Source organism: Haliotis cracherodii, unplaced genomic scaffold, assembly GCF_022045235.1.
Source record: "Haliotis cracherodii isolate W230 unplaced genomic scaffold, xgHalCrac1.p SCAF_16, whole genome shotgun sequence".
In the NCBI taxonomy this organism is placed as follows: Eukaryota; Metazoa; Mollusca; class Gastropoda; order Lepetellida; family Haliotidae; genus Haliotis; species Haliotis cracherodii.
Genome location: NW_027266271.1, coordinates 17428933 through 17452056, shown reverse-complemented (window position 1 = coordinate 17452056; position 23124 = coordinate 17428933). Strand labels below are relative to the sequence as shown.

General features: G+C 42.1%; 3 protein-coding genes across 5 annotated transcripts; all 3 read left to right on the top strand.

Annotated features, from left to right (window-relative positions):
• Positions 1–6434: 6434 nt before the first annotated feature.
• Positions 6435–12980, top strand: LOC139463438 (ankyrin-3-like). Of its 3 annotated transcripts, none has more exons than XM_071244702.1 (2): positions 6435–6497; positions 11725–12980. In XM_071244702.1, the coding sequence occupies exon 2, from the start codon at positions 11760–11762 to the stop codon at positions 12972–12974; it is 1215 nt and encodes a 404-aa protein (XP_071100803.1). In that variant the 5' UTR covers positions 6435–6497; positions 11725–11759; the 3' UTR covers positions 12975–12980. The 3 variants fall into 3 exon arrangements, with proteins under 3 accessions (XP_071100803.1, XP_071100804.1, XP_071100805.1); XM_071244703.1 differs by having other exon boundaries at positions 6447–6534; XM_071244704.1 differs by lacking the exon at positions 6435–6497 and adding an exon at positions 11363–11383.
• LOC139463440 (ankyrin-3-like) lies at positions 8176–9837 on the top strand. Its single transcript, XM_071244705.1, has 2 exons — positions 8176–8196; positions 8538–9837. Exon 2 carries the CDS (start codon positions 8573–8575, stop codon positions 9785–9787), a length of 1215 nt encoding a protein of 404 aa, XP_071100806.1. The 5' UTR covers positions 8176–8196; positions 8538–8572; the 3' UTR covers positions 9788–9837.
• Positions 12981–14501: 1521 nt separating the features above from the next.
• LOC139463437 (ankyrin-3-like) lies at positions 14502–16274 on the top strand. Its single transcript, XM_071244701.1, has 2 exons — positions 14502–14588; positions 14930–16274. Exon 2 carries the CDS (start codon positions 14965–14967, stop codon positions 16177–16179), a length of 1215 nt encoding a protein of 404 aa, XP_071100802.1. The 5' UTR covers positions 14502–14588; positions 14930–14964; the 3' UTR covers positions 16180–16274.
• Positions 16275–23124: the final 6850 nt, after the last annotated feature.

The window sequence follows — 23124 nt, the reverse complement described above, 5'->3', positions numbered from 1 at the left end:
GCACGGTGAAATGCGGTGCCCTAGATGACTGCGCCACCAATTTCACCAAGAGCGATAAAGAAGATTACCATACCTCCATGTCAAAATGATGTGATGTGATTGGTCCACGTGATCTTAATAAAATACAATGTAACCCGCCTTGGAGGGAAATTAATTTCTCAGCGGGGAATAAATCTCTTATACCCCGACACCAGCAATAATGCTGCACGTGGATTTCCGGGACAGAATAAATCCTTTACACACCGCTTCAAAGCAAAAGGACGCACGCTTTTCCCGAGCCATTGGATGTCACGTGACAATCGAGCAGCTGTTTTCTATCAATATCGAATTTTTAAAAATTGTTTTACAATATCATATTAAAACATGTCGGCACGATATATTCGTTGTAGCAGAATCACACGGGATACGTGGGGATTTCTGCGTCCCTCGTATCCCCATGTATCCCTCGTGATCCTGCTACAGCTTATATTTTAGGCCAGATAGGGCAATCTTTGAATAGGCTTCACACAATGAGTAGTCTACTAGTATTCATGTGATGTGCCATGTCCAAATGATGATGTGTAGGTTTCACGATTTGGATGGGGCGGGTCTTTTTTGTAGGAAAGGGGCGTGTCGTAGCGAATGCAAATTGGCTTGCTGTTTTTTCATCGGTAAATGTAGATATAGAAGACTTTACTAGTTCCTTTCTGTTTGTTCTTATTTCTATTTACATGACACCAATGGTAAATAATATGCAAACAAATTACAACAAGAATCTCAACTAAGAAATATAACATACTTACTAACAAGTACGCAAGAATGTCGATACCAGTGTGGATAATTCTTCCCCGCCCATGTGTTAAATTTTAACTGAAGGAGAGCGCCATTTTGGTTTCTCTAAAATAGAATTGAGGTTTCAAATTCAAATGAGAGTGACTTAATCTGGACATTTCTTAACAAATCGCCTGTCACATTCTGTGACTTAGTCATATTTTGTAATGTACGCCAATATATCAAAAACCCGACTCTCCAATTCACACGTGTTTACTCAGATGAGGGACAAAAATACCAAACTGGGATTACAGTAGAAACGAAATGCGAATTACGCGAAAAGAATACAAACGAAATGCGATTCGAAAACGATGAAGAAAAAATAGAAAATGAACATAGTGGCGCGACCACTTTCTCCTCTTTCTTTAATGTCAATGGTGATCACTAGAAGTGTCTTATTGCATCAGCCACTCTCCAGAACTTTGCCATGCTGGTGGGTGTCGTGTCCTTGTGGATTGTCTGGGCGGCTGCACTGGAACCTGTCTTGGGTTGTTCTGAATCTCATGTTGGACGATGTCTTTGTCCTCATCACTATCCTCATCAGTGCTGTGAGGATTGTCCTTTTCAGTTAAGCCTCTTATTGGCTCATTTGATACCACAGATTCTGTTGACGGTTTGATCGGGTAACAACAGACAATGGGAATATCGTAAGTTTTTGATCGGAATTGAGTCTTTGTGAACTTACGAAGTTGGCATTTGTCTTTTGTAATGTTGACAACCATGTATTTGTCTCTGGTATTTGTTTTCTCCTTCTCCCCCTTTATATATACGAGATCGCCAATTTGTATGTCTGATCGATCAAACAGAGTTTTGCCATGAGCCTTTGACTTACTGCTATATGGATGGTTGTTAAGGCGGGTAAGATGCTGTTTCATGATGATGTCACGATCATTCATTGGTAGCTGTGCTCCAGTTATTTGGTCTCGCTGAGTGAATACTTCTCGGGCGGACATTCCACTCTTCCTCAGTCTGCTGTTGAGATTAGCTGTTGCAAGTACGAGAGTGGATCGAGACAAAGGACCCCCCTCTGGTGAGAGGTTTAAGCACTCTAAGCCAAGTTCAGAGATTGCCTTTTCTGCAACAGGATTCTTGTTGGGGTTTTTGCAGGAGCCAATATCAAGAGTTATCCCATGTTTTGACAGAACAGGATCTCTGACCAGAGCCTGAAACCCAGGTGCTGGATCAACTCGTATGATGACTCCACTTTCACCGAGATTGCGAATATCTGCACAGAGACACAGAAGGGCGTCACGTAGTTCGTTATGTCGCTCATTTGCTACAAAACATGTGAGAGTGAACGAGGATACTGTTTCTCGTAAGACACAGATAAGTTGGCCATATCTTTTCATAATATCAGCTGCGAAGGATGACCCAATGGATGGAGGTGGAGTGGTTGAGCTTTGCGGAAACAACTGTGCTGGAATGGTTTTGAGGGACGCACAATGATGACAGGAGGAAGATACTTCTTGTAAGGCTTTGTCGAGGTCCAAGGCATGAAAGTATCTAAGAAAAAGCTGTTTTGTTTGGTAGACACTTGGGTGGCTGAGGCGGATGTGGATAGCAGTCAGCAGACCATGAAGAACTGCTCTTGGGACAACCACACGTTCTCGTACTTTGTTGAAAGGCAAAGTGTCACGCACCACCAAAAGGCCATCTGAAGCAATGCACACTTCATTGAGATATCGCTTAACATCTGGGATATTTGTAGCCTTTTTACCGGGTCTCGTGCCTTGAGTTAAATGAGAATGAGTTCGACGTAAATCTGGACACTCATGTTGTGTGACATGCCAGGCAGTTCTGCTTGTAAAAGGCATGCGTATTCCTCCTTCAATAACGTCCTTGACTGTTAACTCTCGAATGACAGAGTCTGAAAATTCGTTCACAAACTTGCACACCTGACATCGTTGATCATTGCATTCCATGGGATTTCTGCTTCTGAAAAGAGTCTTGAGCCTTTTTGAAGGATGTTAGTGAAGTATCAGACCATCTTATTTTTTCAGCCGATGGTCGTCCAGCAGTCATCAAGTCTAGAGGATGGAGAAGATCTGCATAGCCTGGTAATACTCTACTCATGGCCTTGTAGGCACCGACAAATGAACGTAACCCCTGGATGGTTGTAGGTGGTTCAATGGAAGCAAGGGCAGCTATTCTGTGGCTACTTGCTGTCAATGTACCATTTCTCCACATCCAACCAAGTATTGTGGTAGACAGTGGACAAATGACTGTTTTTGGAGCAGATATGCGCAAGTTGTTTCGGCGGAGAGCATCAAGAACAAGCCTCCAATTCGATGAAGAAAAAATAGAAAATGAACATAGTGGCGGTAGATAATCCATGCAATCTGTTCATTTTGATTTTCAAATAGCTAAAAATGTTTAGGGGAAATATATCTCCTTTCGCTAAAGTTAACCGGTCTATATTTTTTAAGAATAAACAATTGCGCGTTGAGCGATTATATCCTTTATCTAAAGGCGGAGTATAGAGCGTTATCACGCACTGACTTTGCAATGCTGCACTCCGTATCTTATTCAAGCTGTATCACTGAGAGTGAGTTTTTATCTCCCCAGCACTTTTGCGCACTACCTTTGCAATGTATGTTATACAGGCAGCCAGCGAGAAAGATCACAGGATTAATTCAGGTCAAGCATGTAACGTGCACCACACTGCTATTGCAACTTATTGTTCAATACGATTAAATACATGCCTTCTAAATGACTTTGTTCAATATACAAAACATGACAACAACGAGTTTGATATGAGAAATTTGTAATTAGTTGTCTTCATAATCATATGTGTGGTGCTTGCTCTGTGCATAGTTGAGAACAGTATTGTTTTAAGTACAGTAAACTACGTTTATAACGAACACGCTTATAACGAACTGACCGATATAACGAACTTATTTTTTAGTCCCGGTCTTTTGTTGTATATATGATGTATATCTGCTTATAGCGAACTACGGTTATAACGAACTAAAATTAGTTGTCCCTTTGAGTTCGTTATAACCGTAGTTTACTGCACTTCACTGTATGTAATGTATGATTCCTTCCGTTTAATGCGACGGTTGACGGTTCTGCATGGTGTATTGCTTTGATGGTTATGTTGTACATACAAGGACCTTGTTTATAATTGTAGATATGATAACACATATTGGAAATTCCTTCTGGAAAACTGTTGGTAATAATTATGAAGAAGTGTTCCTTTTAACCGAGTCTACCAAGTTCTTTTCATGATTGAGGATTATTTGTGATTCTCTTTCTTGGTTGTATTTTATACAAGACAGTGCATAATGTTGCTCATCTTCTAAGACATCACATGTTTCACAGAGACGTTGTTACAATAGGGTTAGTATTTTTGAATATCTACCAGTTTCAGTTGTTAGTTTGTGATTACTTGAACGATGTTTTGAGAAATGTGACCCAGGATAATTGTTTTGGCAATATGTAAGATAATTCTCAATATTTATAGATGACTTGACCAACCTGTATGTTCTTAACTTGCTGTTGTAGAAATGGGAATCCTTCAATGAATGCGGCAAGATATTTATACATTTGGACTGAATTTTGTTTACAGTAGATTAATTACAATTGTTTCTACTTCAAAAAATTCTTTTATTTAACCAAGCCAACATTTTGACCAGAAAGATTGATATTTGCTGCCAAAAAATGTTTATGAATAGCATTTGTTGTGTTATCTATATAGGACTTGTAATCAGTTATTTTTTTATATTATTGTACGAATAGTGAGTATATACCAAGTTTTCCTGACAGAACTCACAGAGGAACAAGTTTGGGATGATTCTGGGCACCTATTCTTCACATGCATCCTCACAGAGGAACAAGCATGGGATGATTCTGGGCACCTATTCTTCACATGCATCCTCACAGAGGAACAAGCATGGGATTCTGGGAGCCTATTTGGCTCATGCACCCTCACAGAGGAACAAACATGGGATTCTGGGGGCCTATTTGGCTCATGCATCCTCACAGAGGAACAAGCATGGGATGATTCTGGACACCTATTCTTCACATGCATCCTCACAGAGGAACAAGTTTGGGATTCTGGGAGCCTATTTGGCTCATGCACCCTCACAGAGGAACAAACATGGGATTCTGGGGGCCTATTTGGCTCATGCATCCTCACAGAGGAACAAGCATGGTATGATTCTGGACACCTATTCTTCACATGCATCCTCACAGAGGAACAAGTTTGGGATTCTTGGAGCCTATTTGGCTCATGCACCCTCACAGAGGAACAAACATGGGATTCTGGGGGCCTATTTGGCTCATGAATCCTCACAGAGGAACAAGCCTGGTATGATTCTGGGCACCTATTCTTCACATGCATCCTCACAGAGGAACAAACATGGGATTCTAGGCACCTATTCTTCTAATGCATCTTCACAGAGGAACAAACATTGGATTCTGGGGGCCTATTTGGCTCATGCACCCTCACAGAGGAACAAGCTTGGGATTTTAGGCACCTATTCTTCTCATTTATCCTCAAATAGGAACAAGCATGGGATTCTGGGCCCCTATTCTTCTCATGCATCCTCACAGAGGAACAAACATGAGATTCTAGGCACCTATTCTCCTAATGCATCATCACAGAGGAACAAGCATGGGATTCTTCTCAACTATTCTTCTCATGCACCCTCACAGAGGAACAAGCATGGGATTCTGGGCCCCTATTCTTCTCGTGCATCCTCACAGAGGAACAAACATGGGATTCTTCTCAACTATTCTTCTCATGCATCCTTACAGAGGAACAAACATGGGATTCTGGGGGCCTATTTGGCTCATGCACCCTCACAGAGGAACAAGCTTGGGATTTTAGGCACCTATTCTTCTCATTTATCCTCAAATAGGAACAAGCATGGGATTCTGGGCCCCTATTCTTCTCATGCATCCTCACAGAGGAACAAACATGAGATTCTAGGCACCTATTCTTCTAATGCATCATCACAGAGGAACAAGCATGGGATTCTTCTCAACTATTCTTCTCATGCATCCTTACAGAGGAACAAACATGGGATTCTAGGCACCTATTCTTCTCATTTATCCTCAAATAGGAACAAGCATGGGATTCTGGGCCCCTATTCTTCTCATGCATCATCATGGAGGAACAAGCATGGGATTCGTCTCAACTTTTCTTCTCATGCATCCTTACAGAGGAACAAACATGGGATTCTGGGGGCCTATTTGGCTCATGCATCCTCACAGAGGAACAAGCATGGGATTCTGGGCACTTATTCTTCTCATGCACCCTCACAGAGGAACAAGCATGGGATTCTGGGGGCCTATTTGTCTCATGCACCCTCACAGAGGAACAAGCTTGGGATTTTAGGAACCTATTCTTCTCATTTATCCTCAAAGAGGAACAAGCATGGGATTCTGGGCACCTTCTCTTCTCATGCATCCTCACAGAGGAACAAACATGGGATTCTTGGGGCCTATTTGGCTCATGTATCCTCACAGAGGAACAAGCATGGGATTCAGGAGACCTATTCTGCCCATGAGTCCCCACAGAGGAACAGGGTTGCTATACTATATACTAACCCGGATCTTCCCTAATCTGACCTTGTTGTAGAGACACGACTGCAATCGGCTGGCTACTGTAGATACCATGGAAGTAAGTCAGTGTACTGCTGATCAAAACACGGTCCAGATTTCGTGGAGCAACAACACGCCATGTAAGGGAATTCTTCTTTCAGTCTGGCACGATCTTGTGTAATACTTGTTTTATATACGACATTGATGCTGTTTCTTTTCAGTATAAAGCTATGACCATTAGAACTGCTTACTGAGCGGTGATATCAACTTAAATTTGACGTCGCATATCGGCTTTGAAAGACAGCAGTAGTAGAGCTGTTCTGACAATCTGTCACGAAAGACGACATATTATTGGCCTCTGGAAATACTACGGAAATGTCACCCTCGACGGGAAATTGTATTTTGGGATATCGTTTGAGAAATTATTTAATTTGTTTTTTTAGAAAATGTTAAAAAAGAAGATTTTGGCCTCAAGTTTTGCACACACAAATACATTGTCCATATCTCAGTATATTAAGAAGCTTTGTGCAAAATGTAGATGCAGCAAAGTTTCGTTAAATGTGGAGGAAGGGTTCATCCGTCATTTGGAACATTCCTCATTATGAAATACTCGGATGCTGTGTTTTGGAAATACTCTGTGGATGTTGTGTTGAGAAAAAACAAGACTATGTACAGGATGAATACCATTTGGTGGCGATATGTAAATATTGTGCTCTTTTCAGGAACTTTTATTAACAGGAATTATACAATGACAACGTGTTGCAGCTGATGAGATCTACCGAATGACACGAGCTTCACATTACTCCTAGCTGAAGCGTATATGTTACAGTCAATGTGTAAAATGACAATTAACAAAACGCAATTATTTCTCCGTCAGATTTACAAAAAGTAATTAAGAATTCAAAAGGGCTTAAAACATCACAATAGGCTAATAATGCTAAGGTTTGAAGCCAAAAATGAAAATAATATACATTGACTTAAAAGTTTCGTTTTCATTTAATCCTATCGTTTTCAGTCACTGGGTGATTAAAAAGTGCATAAAAATAGTGCATAGAAATGTTTGGAATTCGTTATGATAATAATAGAAATGGAGAAAAAAAATTAAATGACATTTTGACGTTTAGATGATCATTTCAGTCATTTTACACGTGCTAGAGAGGGTAATGTCACTTTCACGAAATTTACGTTTTTTTCCCGGAAGTGATCACGTGTTCCCGGTATTTTTTATCGACTATGCTGTGTTTGGGATGTGCAATACGAATTGGCATGTTTTCATACTAGACAATTCACTTAGTAAAAAACAATTTTTGAAAATAAGTTGGTATCGTTTCTTTTGGACACTAGTTTATATATAAATGAATATTGGACTTTTGACCAAACGATTGTGAAAAGGTCCTTATCAGCGACATAGTTCTTTATCTATTGCACCATGGGAACACCATTCTTTAGACTCTTTTCACACTTGATACATCCACCTGATTAACCTTTTGAAATAGATACGTTTATGTTTAAACTCTAACGACCCTGTTCAGATGCACACAATTATCCGTATATGTATTTTTACACAGGTATGTAAAACTACACAGGTAAATAGTACATATGAACGCAATCACACACATCAGTAAATATGCCAGGTGTGCAAATCTTCTTCAAGTCAAGAGGTAGTGTAAATGTATCTTTGCACATATTAATATCTCCCTCGTGTGTATTTTAGTCAGGTGAACGCACAGCAAAATTACACGTGAGAAGTTGGGGTGTGTTGGGCTATTTTTAGAATGAGACGATTGCATCATGCCATTTTCATGTCATTCAAATAAACTCTTGGAGCTCTCGACAAAGGTAATCAAATGTTTCTTTCTTCATTCGGAAGTGTTCTATCCATTGCTGTTCATCAAACGTTATCAACAACGACGTTGTACCATCAAACCTTACTATTATTGTGTCGATACAATTAGCACTTCTCAAATGAGACCAAGATTGAGATTGCTGTACATGTATACAGAAAATATCTCTGTTTCTTTCCACGAAGAGCCACAAGTGATTCCATACTGATGATGTGAAAATGCCAAAGGATCAAAATTAAACTATTTACATGCATGAGTAAATTCACACCTGTGGTAGAATTACGTACGTAGATATTATTGTGCATATGATCGGGGTCTTGTATGTTTTATTGGCAGGTTAAACTGTTTCACCAACGACATACTGGATCGAAATGACACGGGATAGAAGTATGAACGATTTTCATAATCTGATAAAAACTGGAGACAAGTACCTGGTAGCGAAGCACATAGCGGTAAACACAATCAAAGCAGACAATTACTACAGGAGTGTTAAAAGCACCACCCGGAATCGCCTTATACGTGCTGTAGGCGTGGCAGCTTATGGGGGACATGTGGAGTTGGTGAGATACCTCATATCCGAGGGCTTTGACAGATATGAGCACAGTTTTCACGAAGGGTTCCCTGGCTGCAGTCCTCTTCATCTGGCCTGCGAGATGGGACATCTGAACGTCGTTAAAGTACTTGTGGAGGAACATGGTGTTGATGTGAACAGGGAGGCACACTTCTCCCCTCTACATTGGACAGCAAGAAGTCGTATGTTTGGAACCGACGCGCAGCTTCTAGTGAATGTCGCGAGGTATTTAGTAGCGGCAGGGGCACATGGTGACACCAGGGAAAAGAACGTCATATTCGGGGCCGCAGCTGACAGCAAATGTCCCGAAATCTTGGACTTCCTTGTTGCCAATAATCCGGAGGTTTACACCATTCCAGACTACGACTACACACCCCTACACACAGCTGCACGTGGAGGATTCACGAGCACAGCACGTGCTTTACTTGAAGCAGGCGCAGACGTGAATCAGATCAGCCATGACCGTGAAACCCCGTTCATAGAAGGCATAGTCTCGGGTAAGACAGACATGTTGAAACTGTTAACATCCTATGGAGCAGACCCTGAGGTAGCCGAGAGTTTTGGAAACACGCCTCTACATCAGGCAGTTTGGTACCATCTCTACAACATCGCCCAATACCTTATAGTCGACCGGAACGTCGCCCTGCACAAAACTGACAGCTGTGGCCGAACTCCGTTTGCAGTTTTGATCAGGTATGACGGCCCTAAAGATGAGGAAACGATCGTTCTTGCCGAGCTTCTTGTGGCATCCGGGCATAATCCCATTGAAGCTCTGTCGCCATGCATTGACGACGTCAGTGACGTCCCCTGGACCGATATGATTAATCGGTTCCAGACCATCGCGACTAACCCACGAACACTGAAGGACTTGAGTGTGATGAATATCAGAAGACGGCTCGGTAGGAAGATTTCGGGTGTACAATCGTTTTCTCTTCCACAGATTGTGAAAGACGCCATCACACTGCGTCATAAAGACTGGACTGTCTTGTGTAGCTCTTGTACTGAGGTGGAATAAGGAGAAACAATGGCCTAGTATATTTCATGTTGTTTTTTAACCGGGCACTTAACGGATGCCTGATGTAGTAAGAAACTGAAGCAGTAATAAAGGAATCGGTGATAGCAGTTTACTTTGACTGTACCTTGAGCTGTTGTATGTTTGTTGTTTAACGCCGCACTTGACAATATTCCAGCTATAATGACGGGAGCCCGTTAGTAATCGAGTCTAGACCAGACGATCCAGTGACTGATGTTGTGAGCAACTTTTCACGCCGTCGGGGAACGACGTCACACATAATCAATCAAGTCATCGAGCCTGACCCGACCACCCGATCCATTAAGTTGCCTGACCAACATAGGTTGCTGGGGACAAATTCTAACCCGGAACCCCCACGGGTAAAAGTGCTATACAGCACGAAACCCCGTTTATCATTACCTTATAGGCGAGTTCCTCTGCAAATACTGGTTTCTTCGTCAGACCGATAAAATCAGATCCCCAGCATTGCACACTGGTCGTTATCTTGAGTGAGTGAGTGAGTGAACTGGACTTCATGCCGCTTTTAGCAATACTCCATCAATTACAGCGGGGAACAGCATTCACTCGGCGGCGTTATACAACATTCACTCAATGTACTGAAATTTCACCTTTCTTATGTTGATACTGATTTAAAATGAACGGACATTCTGATATGCCACGTTCGTAACATGGGTTAGATGTCAGAGAACCTGGCAGTAAATGGTGCTGGACAACTGACGAAAGGGAGATAACTCTAGAGAGCATATGCCACACGAAGAGTCGGGTCACTGAAACAGTTGTTTTATTGAGGTTACTACCAACCAAATGGTTTCCCATAGACTTCTATAGTAACGAAATATTTGTTAACAAAGTAGCTTAACATTCAATAGCTATCACCTGTACGTGGGTGCACAGGTTGGCCTCAGAGCAGCAATAAAAAAACCCAAAAAGACTAGCTTAGCCAGCCGGAAGCTAAACACACCAATCCCAGTTCCGCACCAAATAGTCTTCTGACGTCACATACACATTAATATTGATTGATATGTTCTTTATATAATGATATCTACTGGTCCTTTCTACTGAATAAATTATCAATATGTCTTTATGTCTATATGAATATTGGAGCTTTGACCAAACGCTTGTGAAATGGGCCTTATCAGCGACATAGTTCTTTATCTATTGTACCATGGGAACACCATTCTTTAGATTCTTTTCACACTTGATACATCCGCTATAATTTTAACCTTTTGAAATAGATACGTTTATATTTAAACTCTAACGACCCTGTTCAGATGCACACAATTATCCGTATATGTATTTTTACACAGGTATGTAAAACTACACAGGTAAATAGTACATATGAACGCAATCACACACGAGTAAATATGCCAGGTGTGCAAATCTTCTTCAAGTCAAGAGGTAGTGTAAATATATCTTTGCACATATTAATATCTCCCTCGTGTGTATTTTAGTCAGGTGAACGCACAGCAAAATTACACGTGAGAAGTTGGAGTGTGTTGGGCTATTTTTAGAATGAGACGATTGCATCATGCCATTTTCATGTGTCTTTCAAATAAACTCTTGGAGCTCTCGACAAAGGTAATCAAATGTTTCTTTCTTCATTCGGAAGTGTTCTATCCATTGCTGTTCATCAAACGTTATCAACAACGACGTTGTACCATCAAACCTTACTATTATTGTGTCGATACAATTAGCACTTCTCAAATGAGACCAAGATTGAGATTGCTGTACATGTATACAGAAAATATCTCTGTTTCTTTCCACGAAGAGGTACAAGTGATTCCATACTGATGATGTGAAAATGCCAAAGGATCAAAATTAAACTATTTACATACATGAGTAAATTCACACCTGTGGTAGAATTACGTACGTAGATATTATTGTGCATATGATTGGGGTCTTGTATGTTTTATTTGCAGGTTAAACTGTTTCATCAACGACATACTGGATCGAAATGACACGGGATAGAAGTGTGAACGATTTTCATAATCTGATAAAAACTGGAGACAAGTACCTGGTAGCGAAGCACATAGCGGTAAACACAATCAAAGCAGACAATTACTACAGGAGTGTTAAAAGCACCAGCCAGAATCGCCTTATACGTGCTGTAGGCGTGGCAGCTTATGGGGGACATGTGGAGTTGGTGAGATACCTCATATCCGAGGGCTTTGACAGATACGAGCACAGTTTTCACGAAGGGTTCCCTGGCTGCAGTCCTCTTCATCTGGCCTGCGAGATGGGACATCTGAACGTCGTTAAAGTACTTGTGGAGGAACATGGTGTTGATGTGAACAGGGAGGCACACTTCTCCCCTCTACATTGGACAGCAAGAAGTCGTATGTTTGGAACCGAGGCGCAGCTTCTGGTGAATGTCGCGAGGTATTTAGTAGCGGCAGGGGCACATGGTGACACCAGGGAAAAGAACGTCATATTCGGGGCCGCAGCTGACAGCAAATGTCCCGAAATCTTGGACTTCCTTGTTGCCAATAATCCGGAGGTTTACACCAATCCAGACTACGACTACACACCCCTACACACAGCTGCACGTGGAGGATTCACGAGCACAGCACGTGCTTTACTTGAAGCAGGCGCAGGCGTGAATCAGATCAGCCATGACCGTGAAACCCCGTTCATAGAAGGCATAGTCTCGGGTAAGACAGACATGTTGAAACTGTTAACATCCTATGGAGCAGACCCTGAGGTAGCCGAGAGTTTTGGGAACACTCCTCTACATCAGGCAGTTTGGTACCATCTCTACAACATCGCCCATTACTTAATAGTTGACCGGAACGTCGCCCTGCACAAAACTGACAGCTGTGGCCGAACTCCGTTTGCAGTTTTGATCAGGTATGACGGCCCTAAAGATGTGGAAACGATCGTTCTTGCCGAGCTTCTTGTGGCATCCGGGCATAATCCCATTGAAGCGCTGTCGCCATGCATTGACGACGTCAGTGACGTCCCCTGGACCGATATGATTAATCGGTTCCAGACCATCGCGACTAACCCACGAACACTGAAGGACTTGAGTGTGATGAATATCAGAAGACGGCTCGGTAGGAAGATTTCGGGTGTAGAATCGTTTTCTCTTCCACAGATTGTGAAAGACGCCATCACACTGGGTCATAAAGACTGGACTGCCTTGTGTAGCTCTTGTACTGAGGTGGAATAAGTAGAAACAATGGCCTTGTATATTTCATGTTGTTTTTTAAACGGGCACTTAACAGATGCCTGATGTAGTAAGAAATTAAAGCAGTAATAAAGGAATAAGTGATAGCAGTTTACTTGGACTGTACCTTGAGCTGTTGTATGTTTGTTGTTTAACGCCGCACTTGACAATATTCCAGCTATAATGACGGCAGCCTGTTAGTAATCGAGTCTAGACCAGACGATCCAGTGACTGATATTGTGAGCAACTATCCACGCCGTCGGGGAACGACGTCACACATAATCAATCAAGTCACCGAGCCTGACCCGACCACCCGATCCATTAAGTTGCCTGACCAACATAGGTTGCTGGGGACAAATTCTAACCCGGAACCCCCACGGGTAAAAGTGCTATACAGCACGAAACCCCGTTTATCATTACCTTATAGACGAGTTCCTCTGCAAATACTGGTTTCTTCGTCAGACCGATAAAATCAGATCCCCAGCATTGCACACTGATCGTTATCTTGAGTGAGTGAGTGAGTGAACTGGACTTCATGCCGCTTTTAGCAATACTCCATCAATTACAGCGGGGAACAGCATTCACTCGGCGGCGTTATACAACATTCAATCAATGTACTGAAATTTCACTTTTCTTATGTTGATACTGTTTTAAAATGAACGGACATTCTGATATGCCACTTTCGTAACATGGGTTAGATGTCACAGAACCTGGCGAGTAAATGGTGCTGGGCAACTGACGAAAGGGAGATAACTCTAGAGAGCACATGCCACACGAAGAGTCGGGCCACTGAAACAGTTGTTTTATTGAGGTTACACACAACCAAATGGTTTCCCATAGACTTCTATAGTAACGAAATATTTGTTAACAAAGTAGCTTAACATTCAATAGCTATCACCTGTACGTGGGTGCACAGGTTGGCCTCAGAGCAGCAATAAAAACCAACAAAAAGACTAGCTTAGCCAGCCCTGTTTCCGAGTACAGGAAGCTTAACACACCAATCCCAGTTCCGCACCAAATAGTCTTCTGACGTCACATACACATTAATATTGATTGATATGTTCTTTATATAATGATATCTACTGGTCCTTTCTACTGAATAAATTATCAATATGTCTTTATGTCTATATGAATATTGGAGATTTGACCAAACGCTTGTGAAATGGGCCTTATCAGCGACATAGTTCTTTATCTATTGCACTGTGGGAACACCATTCTTTAGATTCTTTTCACACTTGATACATCCGCTATAATTTTAACCTTTTGAAATAGATACGTTTATGTTTAAACTCTAACAACCCTGTTCAGATGCACACAATTATCCGTATATGTATTTTTACACAGGTATGTAAAACTACACAGGTAAATAGTACATATGAACGCAGTCACACACATCAGTAAATATGCCAGGTGTGCAAATCTACTTCAAGTCAAGAGGTAGTGTAAATGTATCTTTGCACATATTAATATCTCCCTCGTGTGTATTTTAGTCAGGTGAACGCACAGCAAAATTACACGTGAGAAGTTGGGGTGTGTTGGGCTATTTTTAGAATGAGACGATTGCATCATGCCATTTTCATGTGTCTTTCAAATAAACTCTTGGAGCTCTCGACAAAGGTAATCAAATGTTTCTTTCTTCATTCGGAAGTGTTCTATCCATTGCTGTTCGTCAAACGTTATCAACAACGACGTTGTACCATCAAACCTTACTATTATTTTGTCGATACATTTAGCACTTCTCAAATGAGACCAAGATTGAGATTGCTGTACATGTATACAGAAAATATCTCTGTTTCTTTCCACGAAGAGCTAAAAGTGATTTCATACTGATGATGTGAAAATGCCAAAGGATCAAAATTAAACTATTTACATACATGAGTAAATTCACACCTGTGGTAGAATTACGTACGTAGATATTATTGTGCATATGATCGGGGTCTTGTATGTTTTATTTGCAGGTTAAACTGTTTCATCAACGACATACTGGATCAAAATGACACGGGATAGAAGTATGAACGATTTTCATAATCTGATAAAAACTGGAGACAAGTACCTGGTAGCGAAGCACATAGCGGTAAACACAATCAAAGCAGACAATTACTACAGGAGTGTTAAAAGCACCAGCCAGAATCGCGTTATACGTGCTGTAGGCGTGGCAGCTTATATTGGACATGTGGAGTTGGTGAAATACCTCATATCCGAGGGCTTTGACAGATATGAGCACAGTTTTCACGAAGGGTTCCCTGGCTGCAGTCCTCTTCATCTGGCCTGCGAGATGGGACATCTGAACGTCGTTAAAGTCCTTGTGGAGGAACATGGTGTTGATGTGAACAGGGAGGCACTCTTCTCCCCTCTACATTGGACAGCAAGAAGTCGTATGTTTGGAACCGAAGCGCAGCTTCTGGTGAATGTCGCGAGGTATTTAGTAGCGGCAGGGGCACATGGTGACACCAGGGAAAAGAACGTCATATTCGGGGCCGCAGCTGACAGCAAATGTCCCGAAATCTTGGACTTCCTTGTTGCCAATAATCCGGAGGTATACACCAATCCAGAGTACGACTACACACCCCTACACACAGCTGCACGTGGAGGATTCACGAGCACAGCACGTGCTTTACTTGAAACAAGCGCAGACGTGAATCAGATCAGCCATGACCGTGAAACCCCGTTCATAGAAGGCATAGTCTCGGGTAAGACAGACATGTTGAAACTGTTAACATCCTATGGAGCAGACCCTGAGGTAGCCGAGAGTTTTGGAAACACGCCTCTACATCAGGCAGTTTGGTACCATCTCTACAACATCGCCCATTACCTAATAGTTGACCGGAACGTCGCCCTGCACAAAACTGACAGCTGTGGCCGAACTCCGTTTGCAGTTTTGATCAGGTATGACGGCCCTAAAGATGAGGAAACGATCGTTCTTGCCGAGCTTCTTGTGGCATCCGGGCATAATCCCATTGAAGCTCTGTCGCCATGCATTGACGACGTCAGTGACGTCCCCTGGACCGATATGATTAATCGGTTCCAGACCATTGCGACTAACCCACGAACACTGAAGGACTTGAGTGTGATGAATATCAGAAGACGGCTCGGTAGGAAGATTTCGTGTGTAGAATCGTTTTCTCTTCCACAGATTGTGAAAGACGCCATCACACTGCGTCATAAAGACTGGACTGCCTTGTGTAGCTCTTGTACTGGGGTGGAATAAGGAGAAACAATGGCCTAGTATATTTCATGTTATGTTTTAACCGGGCACTTAACGGATGCCTGATGTAGTAAGAAACTGAAGCAGTAATAAAGGAATCAGTGATAGCAGTTTACTTGGACTGTACCTTGAGCTGTTGGATGTTTGTTGTTTAACGCCGCACTTGACAATATTCCAGCTATAATGACGGCAGCCTGTTAGTAATCGAGTCTAGACCAGACGATCTAGTGATATTGTGAGCAACTATCCGGGGAACGACGTCACGAATAATCAATCAAGTCACCGAGCCTGACCTGACCAACCGTTCCATTAAGTTGCCTCGTACGACCAACATAGGTTGCTCGGAAAAAATTCTAACCCGGAATGCCCACGGGTAAAAAATGCTATACAGCATGTAACCCCATTGATCATTAACTTAAAGGCGAGTTCCTCTTCGCCAGACCGATCAAATCAGATCCCCAGCATTTCATGCTGATCGTAATCCTGAGTGAGTGAGTGGGACTTTACGCCACTTTTAGCAATATTCCATCAATATCAACCGGGAACACAAGAAATAGGCTTCACACATTGTACCAATGTGAGGCCTAAAAACAACATTCATCCAGTCTCCTGAAATTTCCCCTTTTTTTTATGATTACACATGTTGATACTGTTTTAAAATGAACGGACATTCTGATATGCCACTTTCGTAACATGGGTTAGATGTCAGAGAACCTGGTGAGTAAATGGTGCCGAACAACTAACGGAAGGGGCATAACTCTATGCTATAGCTTATGCCACATGAAGAGTCCTGAAACCGTTACTTTATTGAGGTTACACACAACCAAGTGTTTCCCCTAGACTTCTTTTTAGTAACGTAATATTTCTTAAAAATAACATTCAACATCTATTACCTGTACGTGTGTTCGCAGTTTGGCCTTAGCGCAGCAATAAAAAAAAATGACTAGCTTGGCCAGGTACTTTTCCGAGTACAGGAATACATAGTAATCTGGTGAGTGCATGGTGCTCCTTCCCAGCGCGTGACACCTTCGTTACACTCTCGGTATAGAGAGCTCCACGAACGGTCGCAAGCTCCTTCCCAGCGCGTGACACCTTCGTTACACTCCCGGTAACATCGCTGCCACCAGTGTGGGCGCGGCCATTACAAGAATCTTGAAATTTGCCCTCCAACCCCATATGTAGTAACGTTTATACTTTTGTTTATGTCTTTGGGAATGCCATCATATTTCAATTTGAAAAGGTTTACGACTGACCATGTTTTCCTGATGAATTTACTTTGTTGTTTTGATAATCAGATTGGTTCGAGATTGCAGACTAACGGAAAATAAACCAACTTCTCCCTTACATTCTTACTATATCAATAACACGATAGTCGCTGTGAGGAGCTTGGAACGGTCGGTCTATCGCTGTGAGGAGCTTGCGACCAAACTCAAGCTCCTCACAGCGATAGCCCGTTCGCGGAGCTCTCTATACCGAGAGCATATGCCACACGAAGAGTCAGATCTCGAAACAGTTGATTTATTGATTGTTGCTTTGTTGTTTAACGCCGCTCTCAGCAATATTCCAGCTATACGACGGCGGTTATTTACAGACTTCCATTACATAACGCGAATATTTGAGACGAGGACTTACTCAGTTGCCTCAAGGCCCAGTGGAGAGACTTAATTATAATCAGACCACCATCATATAGGTGGAATATTGCTGAATGCAGTGTTCAACGACAAACAAACAAACAAAACAGCCTTAACGCTATGACTGTCGTAAGTGTATGTAAGATTATGATCATATTAGGTATGAGTGCGTGTGGGTTTATGCCGTTTATATCAATATTCCAGCAATATCCAGTCAAAGACACCATTAATGAGCTTCACACATTGTACCCATTTTGGGAATTGAACCTGGGTCTTCGGGGCGACAGGGAACGTTTCAGTATAAAACGTATTGTAAGTAACCATAGTAAACATGGTCTTTGCACCCCAATCACCTTGTGTGAGTGATGTCAGGATTTGAGCCCATGAACGCTTAATCCTTGCATGACTAAGGAACGACACAATTTCAGCATTTTCAGCAGTCGGGTAGCCAAGTGGTTAAAGCGTTCGGTCGTCACGCCGAAGACCCGGGTTCGATTCCCACAATGGGTACAATGTGTGAAGCCCATTTCTGGTGTCCCCTGCCATGATATTGCTGGAATATTGCTAAAAGGGGTGTAAAACCATACTCTCACTCACTCACTCACTCAGGACAAGATTATTTTTTTACCAAAATTCTGTGGTTCCAATGATCCATTTGGCGCATGCACCCCGACAGAGGAACAAGCATGGTGTTATGGAGAGCTGATTGGCTCTTGCATCACCACAAGGAGACAAGCATTGGGTTCTGGGGACCTGTTTTGGCCATGCACCCCCACAGAAACAAGCATGGGTTCTGGGGACCTATTTTGGCCATGCATCCCTAAAGTGAAACAAGCATGGGATTCTGGGGACCTATTTGGCCCATGCATCCCCACAGAAACAAGCATGGGGGTTCTGGGGACCTATTTGGTTCATGCATTCCCACAGAGAAAAGCATGGGAATCTAGAGATGGGATTCTGGGAACCTATTTTGCCCATGCATCCCAAAAGAGAAACCAGCAGAGTGTTCTGGGGACCTATTTGGCTCTTGCATCCCCACAGAGACAAGCATTGGGTTTCTGGGTACCTATTCAGCATTTGCATCCCCACAAGGAGTCAACAAGCATGGTTTTCTAGGGGCACCTGCTAGGACCTTGCATCCCCACAAGGAGTCAACAAGCAGGGTGTTCTAGGGGCACCTGCTAGGACCTTGCATCCCCACAAGGAATCAACAAGCATGGTGTTCTAGGGGCACCTGCTAGGACCTTGCATCCCCACAAGGAGTCAACAAGCATGGTGTTCTAGGGACACCTGCTAGGACCTTGCATTCCCACAAGGAGTCAACAAGCACAGTGTTCTAGGGGCACCTGCTAGGACCTTGCATTCCCACAAGGAGTCATGCATGGGATTCTGGGGACCTGCTAGGACCTTGCATCCCCACAAGGAGTCAACAAGCATGGTGTTCTGGGAGGACCTGCTAGACCCTTGCATCCCCACAAGGAGTCAACAAGCAGGGTGTTCTGGGGACCTACTTGGACCTGGGATTCTCGGGGCCTAGACATCCTGTTGGACAAATGAAGTACACAGGGTAGTATGGGTTCTACATCATTTAATATCTAAACATGCCGATACACAACTAGAAACACCACTAACAATACCTGTCTCCACTAGACAGTACAGAAGGAATACACACTGGGACATTGAGGTTAATCACACTGACAATAGAAGATTCATGGAGTTAATAAGAAAAAGATGTTATTTTATAGGTTTCTCATTGGACAAGCATAGATTGCAAGGAACTAGTTCTAACACGAAATCTCCATGAATAAGCACAGATTGCAAGTAACTAGTTCTGACAAGGAATGTCCACGAATAGTCCTTTTGGCGGTTCTTATTTCAAGTTCATGAGCAAGACAAATTCTGTTCTGTCTGTGATAAGAGGATGGAGATAGTGACAGCACTTCCTAGATGAGTGAGTGAGTGAGTTGGGTTTAACACCGCTTTTAACAGTATTCCAGTTACATCGCGGCAAGTCAGCTTAATGTGGGAGGAAAGCCCGAAGTGATGCAGGTCTCAAGACGTTTACCACTTTGGTGAACCCACGAGCACAGGTATGGTGCTGACTAACCTAGAAACAAAATCGGGACGAACCGGCATTTGAACCCACAATCATAGATTTATGGCATGCCCAAGGGACACAACTCTGCACAGCGAGTCACGGCACCTTAGACAAGCGGGCCCCCGTGCCCCCACTTCCTTAATGAAGCATTGGAAAATAGAATAGACACAATATACACTAGATAATCGAGGATGATCAACTCATCAACAAGACTAAAATAGGATACCACCATTGTGTCTATTCCTGAAGTTCTATTTAATTAAAACATTATCATTCCAAGTATTTGTTTTCATAACTAAACATCACTTGATAATTTTCTATGATGTGTTCAGTAAACCAGTGAGTCATGGGTTGTATACTCCCCGGGGAGATGAGAATGAAAATCAAATGCAAACATGCTTGCAGTTAACCTTGAAAGGTGTATCAGTACAATGTCCAAAAAGAGAGTGAGAGTTCCACTTTACTCTGTATTTCAGCTACATGACATTGTAATATTCAGGAAAAGCCAAATGTGATGGATGCCTAGCACAATTACCTCCCTTGTGAAACACATGGGCCTGGGTATGGTGCTGACAAACAAAAAAATCAGAATCTTGACAAATTTTGAACCCACAATCTCAAAGGGGATGCAAGGGAGCATCCCGATATTAAATTCATATGGATGTGATCCCCAAGTCAATAAAGGCCATTATCATCATGAACTGTAGCATATGCACTCAAAATATCTCTACACAGTTGATGTACTAAAGGCCCTGTATCCCCTCACACTAATATTTATTTGTTGTTTTTAGCTGCACTCTGCAATATTTCAGCCAAAAACAGCGGTCTGTAAATAATCAAGACTGGTCCAGACAATCCAGTGATTGACATCATGATCATCGATACACCCAATTGGAATATGATGACATGCATCACCTAAGTCAGCGAGCCTGACCACCCGACACCGTTAGTCGCCTCATCTGAACAGCATTGGATGCTGAAAACCGAGTCTAACCCGGATATTCACAGGGAATACCGTAATAAAGAATATGAATCTATTCCCAGAATTCCTTCAAATTCCAACAAGATTCAAACCAAGGGTTCTAATTATTTCAGTGATGATTGGCTACAAGACAACATACATTGTATGCATCATCATGACTTGTTCTTACAGTATTGCTAATCACCTTGTCAGCTAGGAGACACTGTGTTAGTTATTTCAGCCTTATAAAGCAACAATACACAAAAGCACAGACACATATGAAGTTTTACATTGTCTGTACATGGTGGATCATAGGTAAACATGTCAAGGGGATTCAGTGTGGCAAGTTTCGGAACAAGGTTGAAGGTACCCTGACAACATTGGGTACAGTGGCTTAAGCCACAGATAGTCTATGTTCCAGTTATAGTCAGGTATCTTGGTATCACTAATAAAAGAAACTTAGTTATATAGAAAACAATCAAGAGTTTTCTTAACAAGGTCACAACATCAGTACATTCATCTGAGAACTGCTGAAACATCTGAGACTGAGTTGATGAATTTATCTAAGAATTAGGTCAGATGAGAATCCTCCACGACTTGTGTACATCTGAGAACTGTATCTTGATCAGAATCATCCACGACTTACGTTCATCTGACAATGGTAACTTGATGAAAATGAGACTCATTGATGATATATGTTACATAACGTCAGGACATTTTTCTTAATCATCACAATTATAATAGAATTATCATAGAAAATGAACCAAAAATGAGAATCATCCATGACTTGCGTTCATCAGAGAACTGTTGATGGGACAATCACACAAGTAAGTTCATCTGAGAACTGACAGTCAAATGAGAATCATCAATGACTTACGTTCATCAGAGAACTGTTGATGGGACGAGCCCACAAGTAAGTTCATCTGAGAACTGACAGTCAAATGAGAATCATCCATGACTTACGTTCATCAGAGAACTGTTGATGGGACAATCACACAAGTAAGTTCATCTGAGAACTGACAGTCAAATGAGAATCATCCATGACTTACGTTCATCAGAGAACAGTTGATGGGACGAGCCCACAAGTAAGTTCATCTGAGAACTGACAGACCAGGATGATCAATGATGCTGTTATTATTGATGAGATGCTTATTTAATCATGTTAATGAAACAGTTAATTGTATGCTGACATGGAAATGATTGAAAGACAACGATATAACATGCTCCACATAACGCACCTGGCATCAAAGAATATCTCTGCTAAAGTACAGGCTCTCTCTCTCTCTCTTACATATGATAAAACCCCATCTTACAGTTGCTGACATTGGTTTTAAGCCACACATACTGCTAACATATAAGTAAACAACTAATGGTAACAATTGTAAATGGTAAAAATACAGTGAAACAGTGTCTGGTGTGATTTGATATTACAAGTTATACAACACATTAAATCTTACCTAACTGGGCTACAAAATCATTTTCGAAAATCATACTAATCAAGTTTTGTTTTGCTCTTAACAAGGTCCAATGCAAAGTGCAAAGGTCGCTTTGGGAATGATCATGATAACGTCAGAGGAACATTGCAAAACAAATTGGTCAAACGTACAGTGTACAAACAAATTTGATTTTCTGTTAAGTCATCCATTCTAGGTTCAGCTGACCTCTAATATTTATCTAACACGACCCTATCATACTATTGAAAAGAGTGCGTGAGTTGGGTTTAACGCCGCTTTTAACAGTATCACTGTGTGTCAGCATAAGATGGGAGGAAAGCCCAAAGTGATGCAGGTCTCAAGTCGTTTACCACTTCGGTGAAACTCACGAGCACGGGTATGTTGCTGACAAACCTAGACTCATAATCAGGGCGAACCAGGATTCAAACCCACAATCATGGGTTTCTGACGTGCCTAAGGGATGTAACTCTGCACAGCAAATCGCGGCGCCTTAGATGACTGGGCCACCCGTGCCACCCGTGCCACAACATTAAAAAAAAAGTTGAACACCAGACATTTTCATATTACTTTCGTTACTGTGTCATGGCATGGACAGATTAACTTAAGCAATATGAAAACATCAGGGAGGTCCTTCTTTTGAGTAGTATGACACTTGTATAATATGACCCTACTGTGCATATCGGTGGGGCATCTATGTGTGGAAGATGCTCAGAGATGTGTGTGTTAAAAGTGGGCTCCTTGCATGGTGGGACCAGTAGTTAGCCTCAGCTTCACACCTGCAGCCACGTGCATGACACAGGTGAC